The sequence below is a fragment of the Arvicanthis niloticus genome, chromosome 9, assembly GCF_011762505.2.
Source record: "Arvicanthis niloticus isolate mArvNil1 chromosome 9, mArvNil1.pat.X, whole genome shotgun sequence".
NCBI classification, from domain to species: domain Eukaryota; kingdom Metazoa; phylum Chordata; class Mammalia; order Rodentia; family Muridae; genus Arvicanthis; species Arvicanthis niloticus.
In genome coordinates this window covers 40,611,187-40,623,297 of record NC_047666.1, presented here as the reverse complement: position 1 = coordinate 40,623,297, position 12,111 = coordinate 40,611,187, and the positions used below count along the sequence as shown (strand labels likewise).

Sequence of the window (12,111 nt, the reverse complement as noted above, 5' to 3'; positions counted from 1 at the left end):
CACCCGGTAGCTGGAGTACCCACACATCTCCTATGGTTCTGTCAAATCCCGGACAAAGGCTTGCTTTTCATCTTGTGGGTTTGGTGGTTAGCTGTCATCTGCCACTGGAGCTAATTCCCCAGTTGACAGGAATGAAGTCTGGTGCAGCTGACAGCATGAAAAGGGAGAAGACAGGACCTTCATGTAATGCTCACCGTTCACACAGTATGCCAGGTTGCAAAGAGCTGTCACCCGCTTATTTGCCTATAGAGACAGGGTGCTGTAGACTGAGGTCCTGTTCGGTACTCCTTTATTTGTCTGTAGAGACTGAGCATTGTGGAATAAGGACCCTTATTTACCTATAGAGTACTATAGTGAATGCTCCATTATTTACCTATAGAGACTGGCCACTATAGACGGAGGGAGGTTTTGTTCAGCATAAGACAGTGGTGGGAAAGCAGAGCACCTTCTCTCACCTCTCAGCCCTGACACTTTTCAGTGTCCCAGCTGATCCTGGGAAGCATCTGGTCCTCTCCCTGAGCACGGCCTTGGCACTACAGTTCAGAACTGCGTGTGTTATTGATGAGCCCTTCAGGGCCATGTGTGACTCTCAGATGGGAAACCGTCAGAGTGACAGGCCTTTTAGACCAAACCCCTAATCTCTTCTTAAGTCTAGCTAACGTGACATGGCTTATCCCCTGGAGGGAACTTGAGAAATGTCACAAAGTCCAGAGGTCACACAACAGCAAGACTGTGTGCTGAGGTTGAACAGGGGTATTAGGTTGATGACTGAAAGCCCAGAACTTGCAGTGGGATCCCCAGGTCTAAAAGCCTCTTAAGTGCAGGCATAGATATTTGCCTGATTGGTCTGGAAACAGAAGGACTGCCCTTCTGCCCATGTCTGATCTGTTGTTTCTAAACTAAGTGGCTGGGAGGGCCTGCCAGAGCCTCCTTGATTGCTGCCTGACCTGTAAAACTGTGGTGCTTTGGGTCCCCAGCCAAGTGCCGTTGGAGGCAGGAGCTTTTCATCAGCATCTGGTGTGCGATTCAAAGCTCCTCCAGAGCCACTGGCCAAATGTGTTTTGGTCCCCATTGCCCTTGTTCCTGGAGGTTCCATTAACATCATTTCCAGGGGACACTGGGCTCAAATTGTTTTATGTGTGCTGGCCTAAAAACGTGTATTCCTGGCTTTTCAAATAGGATGAGGACATATGCACACACAAGTACCTGTGAGCAGGGCTGTCTTCAAGGACACACACACATCACACACATGAGCAGGCTAAGCTGTGAAGGCAAATACATTTCTCACTAGAGGATGAATGCAAAATAAATGTGAAATTTTACTGTGTCAGCAGATAGCTTAGCAATTTCTAGCATGGCACTTGAAACTGGTCTCAGAGGCCAACACACACCTGAGCGTTGCTCACATATGAGGTTTTGCCATCAAGATTAAAAGTAAACACTGAGACACAACAGCAGTGAACATGGCCACATCTTCTGTCTAGAGACCAGTTACATGAACTCATGATAAATCCATGATGGTGAGGTAGGGAAGGAACTCTGGAAACAAGATCCACCCTGCCTTTAACCTGCACACTCACTCTTTCCAGAGGAAGTTAAGCATAGTGGGTTCTTTGATTTTGTGTTTGTTTGGTTTGGTTTGGTTTTGAGTTCCTAGTAACTTTGAGGATCTGAAGGAGGCAACAGATTCTCCCCAGAAATAATGTCCCTATCTGTATGAGCTTATACGGTTTCACATGAGCAGATAGCAGCACTGGGGCAGAGGTGTTAAGAGCCATATCCAAAGGGAACAAGATCTGGAAGAGATCTGTACTGACAGTGGCTGGGGATAAGAAAACAGATGATTATTCAAGAATCAGGGCCTTGACAACCTCCCGTCTCTCTGCAGGCACCCTTCATCCCATGACTACTATGATCCCAATGACTACATGGGGGACATCCATCAGGACATGGACAGGGAAGAGCTGGAGCTGGAGGTAGGAGCCACCCTTGTTCTTGTCGTTCTTAGGGAGTCTCCATTAGGCTCAGAGTTCTCTACACATGTAAATGTAGTTTATGGATGATAATGAAATTATCAAAATCTGTACCTTCTTTAATAATCCACATGACCACCACCTCTTGAAAGGCAGGGCTCAGCTTCTTCCTCTTTACATTAATTCAAGGCAAAGTCTAAAAGTCAGGTCCCCAAAGCAAACTATCAAAAGGAAGTCCTAGGCCTGGGAAGGTGGCTCTGTGGGAAAGTGCTTGCTGTATGAGCACTGGAGTTTGGATCTCCAGAACCTACATAAAGGCCAGGTATGACGACTTGTGTTTATAACCCCAGACTTTGCAAGAGCAGGGACATGTAGATCATGGAGGCTCACTGGCCAGGCAGCTTAGCTGAATCAGTGAGCTCTGGATTCAGGAAAGAAACCCTTTCTCAAAATATAAAGTGACAATAACAGAAGCCGGCATATGATATATATATGTATGTATATAGCCTTATACATGCATGCACAGGCAAGCACACACACACACGTCTTTAAGCACACACCGAAAGTACTGTAAACCTCATTACCATGATCACCACTATTTAAATATCTTTTATGTTTGAGTTTATAATATACTCTCATCATTTTCCCTTCCCTTTCCTAATTCTCCTTGATATCTTTCACATGGCTTCTTTTTCCATTAGTTGTGGTTGTGTGTATTCCTGAATACAACCTCCTTGATCTGCATACTGTTACTTGTAGGTGTGACCCTTGTAGGCTGACTTTTGGTACTGGATAACCTACCAGTGTGCTCTTCCCCGTGGAAGGCTATGTCTCCCACTCTCTGCATTCCTTAATTGCCTGTATAGCTCTCTGTGTAGGGCTGAGGTCTCCATCCACTTTAGTGTACATCTGTTGTTGTCCTTGTTCAGTTCATTGATTGGCACTCATGATGGTGAGACTTTATGTGTATTTTGGCTAGTTTGTATGTCAACTGGACGGACATACAAAGTAGACTTAGCTGAAAGGGGAGAAACTTAACAGAAAATACCTCCCTGAGATCTGGCTGTATTGTATTTTCTTAATTACTTAATTGCTGATTGGTGGGGATGGTCCAGTCCATTGTGGGTGGTACCATACTAGGACCAGTGCTTCTGGGTTCTATAAGAAATCAAGCTGAGCAAAGCATGAGAAGCCAGCCAGGAATGGCACCCCTCCAAGGCATCTACATCATCTGCTGCCTCCAGGTTCCTGCCCTGCTTGAGTTCTTGTCTTGGCTTCCTTCAGTGATAGCCTACAATGAAAAATTAATTATAAGCCCAATAAACCCTTTCCTTCCCAACTTACTTTTCTGTCATAGTGGTTTTTTGCAGCAACAAAAAAATCTTAATAAGAAAATGGCTATAACTTGCTAGAAAAGTCGGTCTGATAGCAAACTCCCTGTTCCCTAATCTTTCCATCCCCTTTCCCACAATAATACTTTAGCTTCAGTTCAGGAGTTGTATTGTAAGTGTATCTGTTGGGACTCGGCCGTACAACTCTGCATTTTGATTAGTTATGGTTTTCTGTAATGGGCTGTCTGTTGCAAAGAGGAGTTTCCTTGATTAGGAATGAGGACTACACTTGTCTGTGGGTATAAGAACTAATATTTAGAATATAATTAGGAATTATGTTGGTTGAGTAAGTAGCAGTTGTAGGTTCTCCGTCAGGAACCATGACTCCATGAGCACTGAGTAATTTGCTGGGTTTCCAGTGTCAAGCATAATTTTCCTCTTGTTGAATGAGTATTAAGTCCAGTTACAGAGGTATTGGTTACAGCCAAGGTATGCCAGCCACTACTGCACCCTGAGGGTTATCAGGTTATGAGGCTATGGTTACTGTTTGAAACACCACTTTTTACCCAAGGACAATCCTCAACAATAGGGTGATAAGCAGGGTGACTGAATGTAGCCCATCCCCAACAAAAAGGAGCTGCCCCACAAAGCTCCTTATTTACATTTCCTAAATGCTTGCCTTAGTTAGGGTTTCCATTGCTGTGAAAAGACCCCAGACCAAGGCAACTCTTATAAAGGATAACATTTCATTGGGGTTGGCATACAAGTTCAGAAGTTCAGCCCATTATTACCAAAGCGGGAGCATGGCAGTGTCCAGGCAGGCATGGTGCGGGAACTGCTGAAAGGTCTACATCTTGATCTGAAGGCCACCAGGAGAAGCCTGTCGTCCAGGTAGCTAGGAGAAGCAAGCATCTCAAAGCCCACCCCGAAAGTGACATACATCCTCCAACAAGGCCACACCTGCTACTTGTGCTACTCCCTGAGCCAAGCATATTCAAACCACCACAGTGCTCTTGGCACTGCCACAAAAATCCACAGCTCTCCCAGATATTACAGAGGCCAGAGAGCCTAATACCATAAATATCATACAATGTTACATTGCCCTCTATTGAGTTAATTGAAAAAATATCACATTCTATCATGTCATTCTTTATACTTTCAGAAAACCATTGTTTAATAGTTCAATGTGTATTATTATTATTATTATTATTATTATTATTATTATTATTATTCAGAGATTATGTAAAAACTATTTTGTAGAGCAGGGTCAAGACAGCACATGATACTGTTAAGGAAGCCCTTTAGCTCTATGTAAAAAGTCAGCCAGAGGCAATCTACCCATTCATATTTTATCTACTCTGCTGGCCCACTGCCATTCGATCTAGGCTGCCCTACTGAAGAATAAGTGCTGATTAGCAGTGATAGCTTGTTTCACAGTAGAAGCAGCTGGATAGCCTAGAACAGCTGTTTTCTTCTTACATCCATGAGAGCTACCTGGCTCTCACTGCAGAACAGGGTGAAGATCAATAAAAAGTATAGAATCAGCCAACAAAAAGGGATGCCCACTGACAGCTAGGTATGGACACAGCTTAGTATTTGGCATTTTATTCTTGAAGCAGCCAGCTGCTCTTCCAAGGACATTTGAATGCATCCTCTTCCAACAGAGGGCTCAATGGTCAAGTGCATTAAGGGAATGCAAAACTAAATGGATTTCATGAAGGATGTTAAGATCTTGACTGTTGGGTTAGCAGGGTAAATACACCAGCGGAGTGGGAGCTGTACAGAAGACAGATTCCCCAAACCTCTTTGGAACTTACTGTTCCAAACTTACTGTTCCAACTTACTGTTGGCATTTATTCCTCTGTCTGGAATTCTCTAGATACTGTAAAAGAAACAGTGTCCTCCCAGAAGAGTCTATTATTCATGGAATGACACTGCTATGTGACAGCCATCATAAAGGGAACAGGGAGAGTCTTCTATAAGCTTCCAAGTAACTCAGAAGCTAGATTTCTGAAATAGCATGGACATTGTAGCTTGGGGTATTTAGTTAAAGTTGGCTTCACAACAGTGGGTTCCCTTGTTCCTTTGAGGAGCTGATGGAAGAATAGGTTCTCCCCAGAAACATAGTCTTGTCTGTAAGAACTCAGATTTACAGTACACTGAGATACCATAATGCCTGCCCAGTTTAGACCACTCTCACATATGACATTTTCCCATTGCTGGTTATCACCCAAACTGTAATTTGCTTTTAATTTCTCTTGAATTCAGTTAATTCCAACTAAGGTAGTTTCTATGCCACTGCCTCAAGCAGAAAGTCAGCATCAGCTTTCACAGATAAAAAGCTGATACAATTCAGTGCACCGAGTACAAGACAGTGTTATTAAACCCTTGTGTTTACTGCAGATGCCTTCCAAGGACTGGAGCTCGCCGCAGCTCTCTTTTATCTTTTCTAAGGAGATTGGGTCAATATCAACAGCATTAAGCCTGCCCCAGACTGATTCTTTCTACCTAAAAGATACAACAGTCTCAACATCAACAGCCTAAGAGCCTCTTGAGTGTCTGAGAACCTCATTATTCAGGGTATGATAGAAGGACAAGCAGCCCTGCCTCCTCTTGGTTTTATAGAGCCTTGGTCCCCCAGAACTACAAGAGAGTCACGAGTTCACAAGGTCCCCAAGTGTCTCAGTCCACAGTGCAATCAAAGTCTGTGATCTAAGGCCATGGGTTCAGATCTCCAAGCCCAAGCTTCCACATCTCCTCGTTCCCATGAGTCACACCAGCAAGGTGTGGGTTCTGGCATGGCATTCAGTGTGGCAGCAGCATATACTGCCGAGTCACTAATGCCATCTATATTGTCCTGCACAATTATCACAAGCTAGAAATGGAAGAGCCCATCCCCAAGACATAAGACAGGGCAAAGAGACTTTAAAAAAAAAAAAAAAAAAAAAGGCAGAGTTGAATAATCCACATCATTGGAATTGGAATACTCAGAGTATTTCTGTACTAGTATGCATGTATTTATCAGTCTTTGCTTTCTTTATCTATTATTAATATGTGTGTGAGTATGTGTGTGTGTGTGTGAGAGAGAGAGAGACAGAGACAGAGACAGAGACAGAGAGACCTAGACGGAGACAGAAACAGAAAAAGGATGCACATGTGCCGTGCCATACATGTAAAAGCCAGAGAACAACTCCATGGAATAACTTCTCTCCTTCCTCCTGTATATTGGTGATTCAGTTCCAGGTGAAAGACCTGCTCAGTAAGCGCCTTTACCAGCTCAGCAGTCTGGCTAGTGCCCTGAGCCCAGCAATTGTGATATTTTGATGCTAGGAGAGTTTTCAGTCATACTCATTTAGAAGTCTATTCTCGGTTTCTTTCTGAGCATCTCGTTATATTTAGTCTACTGTTTGCTACTTCGAAATACACCATCAGGAAGTCATCATCCAGCTTGCCTGAAGGAGCCTCTGAGAGGACCAGCCTGTGACCCTTTAGCCCTTTAATATAGTTCCTCTTTGTGGGGACCCCCAACCATAAAATTATTCTCATTGCTATTTCATAACTGTTATTTTGCTACAGTTAAGAAGTGTAATATAAATATTTTTGGAGATAGAGGCTTGCCGAAGGGGTTGAAGCCCACAGGTTGATAACTACTGCTGTTGACCATCAGGACCCTTGGACTTTAGCTTAGCATTTCACTGAAGAGCCAGCAAATGGACACACCCATGTGTGGTTCTTTTGAGTGGTGACCACTAGGTCCTGCAGGTGAGAAGGCTGCTTCCTCCTGTGCTCTTTTGGTCATGATGGGTTTCTTCAGTTAAGCACTGGTTCAGGTAGTACACCTTTAGCTTTTAGAGAAGCAACTGCTCTAATTCATGAAGTATAATGGCAGAGAAGGGGAAACCACAGAGCCAGAGTTGGATAGGGAGTCTGGGTGCTGGAGGCTTAGTCTCTAGAAGGACCATGTGGAGAACTAGGCAAACCTTTAAGGGGCTGGGCCTGGTGGGTAGCAATTAGGTCATGGGGCTTTGCCTTTAAAGGGATTAAAGGCAGTCTCAGAGGATGCATCTGTTCTGATGAGAGAGGACTGCTACAAGGTAAAGCAACTCTACATTTAGCGTCTTGCTTCCTAGTAAACCATGTGTGCGCTCTCTCTCTCTCTCTTTCTCTCTCTCTCCCTCTCTCTCCCTCTCTCTCTCCTTCCCTCCATCCCTCCCCCCCCAAGCATGTGTTTGCCATGGTACCCTCTGCTGTACTATGAGAGAGTCAAGCAGATTCCAGAAGCATGCTTTGTGCCTCCCAAATCATAAGGTACAAGAAAAAGTATAAAGTCCCTCGGCCCAGGTGTTCTCTTACTGCAGCATAAAACTGGTGGACACATTCAGTGTCTTACTGAGGATCACTGTAGGGAATCTCCATTGGGAACAGTGGCTGTACCTCTAGCCCATGGCTGGGTCACATCTGCAGAAAGATGCTGAGACAAGTTTACTTGTCAGCTTGAGGGGGTCAACAACAAGCCCCTGCTAAGATCTGAGTTTACTACAGCAGACCTAGTCTTCAGAAAGACACACCCCCACTGTCCCTGCTCCTCACAGGAGTTCTTAGACCTGCTGGCAATGTCTCTGCTAGGTTTCCACCTGTCGTGTCGAAGATGTTGGATCTGATTTCAGAAGGATCAGGTTTGTCTTCAAGTAGAAGGCACATTCTCAGTGTAATGCTTATCACCCATGTTGAATGCGATAAAAGAGCAACCGATCCATGCCTATTGTGTGTGAGGAAAATATAAACAAGTGTGTTGGGATGTTATCAAAGCCAATACAGAGGGGAAAACAGATGTTCTTCCTTTTAAAGTACACAAAATGATCATATTTAGGTAAGTGTCAAATCCCTGTTATTGTAAAATTGCCTAGCGTTAAAGGGCTTATTCCCAAGTATACCCCAGAGTGCAGCAGCTGAATAATTACCCCGGAATTTTCAGGTACTGAACACCTGCTCCAGGTCTTCCTGCAGGCAATTAAAAAAAAGAAAATAGATGTCTGATGAAGTTTTTTAGCCCTGTACTCTATTGTTTTAATTTCCCCTGTGATTCTGCAGTAGCATCCTATCCAGCCTGTGAGCTGCTGTCACCTGCATTGTTTTGATGATGTCCTTATAAGACCAGAAAGGAAAGGCCAGCTACAATTTCAATGGGGAGGGGAGGGTCCTGAAATGATTCTGATTTCTCAGAATAACAGAAGTAGACCAGATGGGAATTGGGATGGTCCTGGAGATACCATGGGAGACGGTAACCTATCTAGAAAGTTCTCATTAAAACTGAGGCAAAAGGTGAGCATTCATTTAAGGAACCTGACATGGTTCTGACTCTGGTTGAGTCAGCCTCCTCTTAACTCTCCCAGTATCACAAGAATCTTCAAGGTTCTTTCTTTGTGTGTATGACCATCTAAAAACAGGGCCTTGACATATCACTGAGAGATGTTTGCTGAATTGTGCTATAAGCCAATAGCACAATCATCTGCATCTTGTCCGATGACCCCAGTAGACTACAAACCTCATTCAAGAATGGGCTCTTCTGTTGCCCATGCCCAAATAGTGTCTGGAATAGTCCATAACCAATGCTTTGACACCTAAATATTTGTTGAAAGGAGGAATATTTTGGTGTAAGGTCTCAAGTAAAACCGTGATCTCTTTAGACACATCACTACGTGAGTACATATAGGAACAGTTTAGATATCTAACAACCATCTTGGATCAGTGAGGTAAGGAATTATGAAGAAGTGACTGGGCTTCTTGGAGGGGAAGAAACCATTCAAGTTAGGTTTAGGGTTTCTTCCAATTTAATTTGCTGAGGCTGAAACAAAGACCTTGAGTCATGAAGGTGATGTGTCCCCCTTAATACTGCTAATTGGAATACCATGTAAGTTCCATCTGAAATGTCAGACTCAGCTACTCATTTTTATCAAATAGTTCATCTAGACCAATAAGCAATGGGACACCAGGGATGGGAATGGTGTAATCCAGCTAGTGCTGATGCATTATTCATACCTGTTTGATTAATGGTTGTCTTTGAAATCCTATCTCCACCATCATGACAGCCGTGTATTGATAACCTCTATGCCTTCAACTATGAGTTCAACAAGGCTGAGAGGCAGAAATAAATGTTGAAAACTGATCAATTCCCTGAGAATTTGGAGGAATTTCCATTGTTACCAAGTCTCATTAAAGAAAAGTCAAGTGGCTTGAAAAGTTTGATCAAGAGAAGTTGGCACCTGTTTGTTGGTAACCAAGCCAAGCTTATGTTTCCGTTAGATATTTTTTTTCCACCTTACAATCTCAAGTGCATTCAATTTTGTTGAGGACATACCATTCCTCCATGGTAAGGCTGGATGGTGCTGATATTGTATAATCCATTATTTAGCTATGAATGCCTTCCTGTCATCGTTAGCCAAGTTAAAAACATGGATCAATGCAGATACAGAGACAGTGGAAAATTAATCCTTGGGAGAAAGTAACACTTCCTTTTCTCAAGATCATTAAAAACCTGCTAAGGTCACTCTGGCTTAGCCACAACCTCTTCTCTGGGATGGAGAGCCATTCCAGAGGAATAGGGATTAAGGCTAAACTTCTCATCTAAGAGTCTCTAAGAACTGACAGATAAACATGAGAAACTTATAGCTCAATGCCAGGTATATTCCTAAACCCCAGATGCCCCTGTTTGTTTACCTACCAAGTATGTTGCCAATGTCAGTTCATCCACTACTACAAATCCTTTTAGAACAAGATGTAAAATTGCTCCCACTGTACCACCCTTCAACAAGAATGACACTGCCTTTCTTCTACTTAAAGGTCAATCAGGTTGTGAAGTTTTGTTTCATAAGCAACTGCAGTGGGTGCAAAAGAGAAAACTTTGACATGGAAGCAAGTGTTTTCGGTTAGAGCATGTTCCTCTCCTGCTGTCTCCTTACTGATGTCTCATGTATCCATGTCTCATGCAGAAGTAAGGTGGACCATACATCCATGTCCTGAATGGAGTCTAGCTTTTATAGCTTCTCAGTGAGATCCAGCTAAACTGAGGATGGGACCTTCTCCATGAAAGTCTGTCCTAGGAGGATTGACAGCCAGGCTCACAGGCTGAATGCAGCACTGATCTCTACCTCAGTCTGCTGCTGTGAGGGAGCATGTGTTCTAAAACTACCTCTAACCGGGAACAACAATAATAAAAGGGCCTATTCTCTTCCATGCAGATTTTGAAACAGCAGCTATTGTAGCATCTATTTCAGGTTGAGTCCCCTGTATCCCCAGATGCTTGGGGTTTGGATGCAGTGTTTTAGATTTTGAAATATTTGCACATCAATAATGAGGTAAAAATGCTAGAAAAGCAGGTCTAAACATAAAGCTCATTTATTCCATATATATCATATACATATAGTCCAAAGGCAATTTTAGATCTTTTTATTCACTTGTACTTTAATTATGAGCAAACCCATGAGAGAAGATTTAAAGTCTTCCATGCCCCATATTATGTCAGGGTTCAGCTCAAGAACTTTGAGATGTTGCTGCATTTCAGGCAAGGAATGGCCGACTCCAACTTGGTCCCTGAAAGCCAAGTTAATGGCAACACGTCAAGTGTTTGAGTGTACTCACATGAGTGGTCCTTGATTTAATTATCAGGGACACTGATGAAAATACCGCAACATGGTTCAGGTTATTTTCTGAAGGTATGTATGTATACTCACGTGTAGAGGCCAGAGATAAGCTTCCAGTGGTGTTTGTTTGTTTGTTTGTTTGTTTGTTTTATTTTTTTATCTGCTACCACCTTAAGTTTTGAGGATGTCACTCTGCCAGCTAAACTAGCTGGCTAGCAAGCTTTCAGGTCCCCCTCTTCCTGCCACCCCAGTGCTATGGTTTAAAACACACACAATGCTTGCATGTGAGTGTTGGGGATACGAACTCAGGTCCTCATAGGTGCACAGCAAGTGCTTTACCCACTGAGCCATCTCTTTGGTACTTTCAAGATATTTTCTATTTCAGCTTGCAATTTTGTACTAAAAATTCCCCCCTGGTTATAGAAGTTTAGAATACAAATCTATACGGGCAAAATAAAGCAAAGCCACACCCACGGCAATATGAACTAACGTCTTTTAGCTTAATACTTCTACAATTTTGTCAAGTAAAACAATGGCCCAAAGGTAGAGAGATGCTTGTCAAGATAGGATTTTACCAAACTCGTATGCTATAGACTTGATATTAGGCATTGACATATTTGGCACCAAGATAGATAAATCCAACCCTTTTCTGTGTAGGAAAGGACCCTTTCTTATGAGTCATTTTTTTTCTACCCAGAAACCCCTAATACACTACATAGTTCCTTTCTATGATATGATTTCCAAACATCTTCCTGGTCTCATATGCCACTCGGAGCATGTGTCACAGAATCATAGCTATGATAAAAGATCCCAAGAGCAAGCTTGGCTGTCTTGCTGTCAGTCTGTGACTGACTGATGCAGGAGTATTTAACTTATCCTGCGGACAGCTTCCCAATACCACCTCTAGTTAAACAGATATGCCTTTGGTTATCGGGGCAATGTCATAAAACTTTCTACACACGTCCTTCAACTCCTGTGAGTTACCATGAAGCACGCTTCCAGGAGGGTTAGAATGAAGCAAAGTAGGGCCAGAGCATCTTCACTCGTTTATTAAGAGACTGTCATCTTGAAAGTTACACAGAGGAGAACCTAGCCCGTTCTCCCACATGGAATCCTACTGGAAGTGGAATTGCAATACTGTTGTCTCTTCTGATCTTTGCCTGTGAT

General features: G+C 43.1%; 1 protein-coding gene across 2 annotated transcripts in view; it reads left to right on the top strand.

The window, feature by feature from the left end:
• The window catches only part of Pdzrn3 (PDZ domain containing ring finger 3), a 223,298-nt gene that overhangs the window by 202,162 nt on the left and 9,025 nt on the right, over positions 1–12,111 (top strand). For both annotated transcript variants that reach the window (XM_034511583.2, XM_034511584.2), the window contains one exon: positions 1,889–1,976. In XM_034511583.2, coding sequence (XP_034367474.1) covers positions 1,889–1,976 — 88 coding nt within the window. The remainder of the gene's footprint in view (positions 1–1,888; positions 1,977–12,111) is intronic.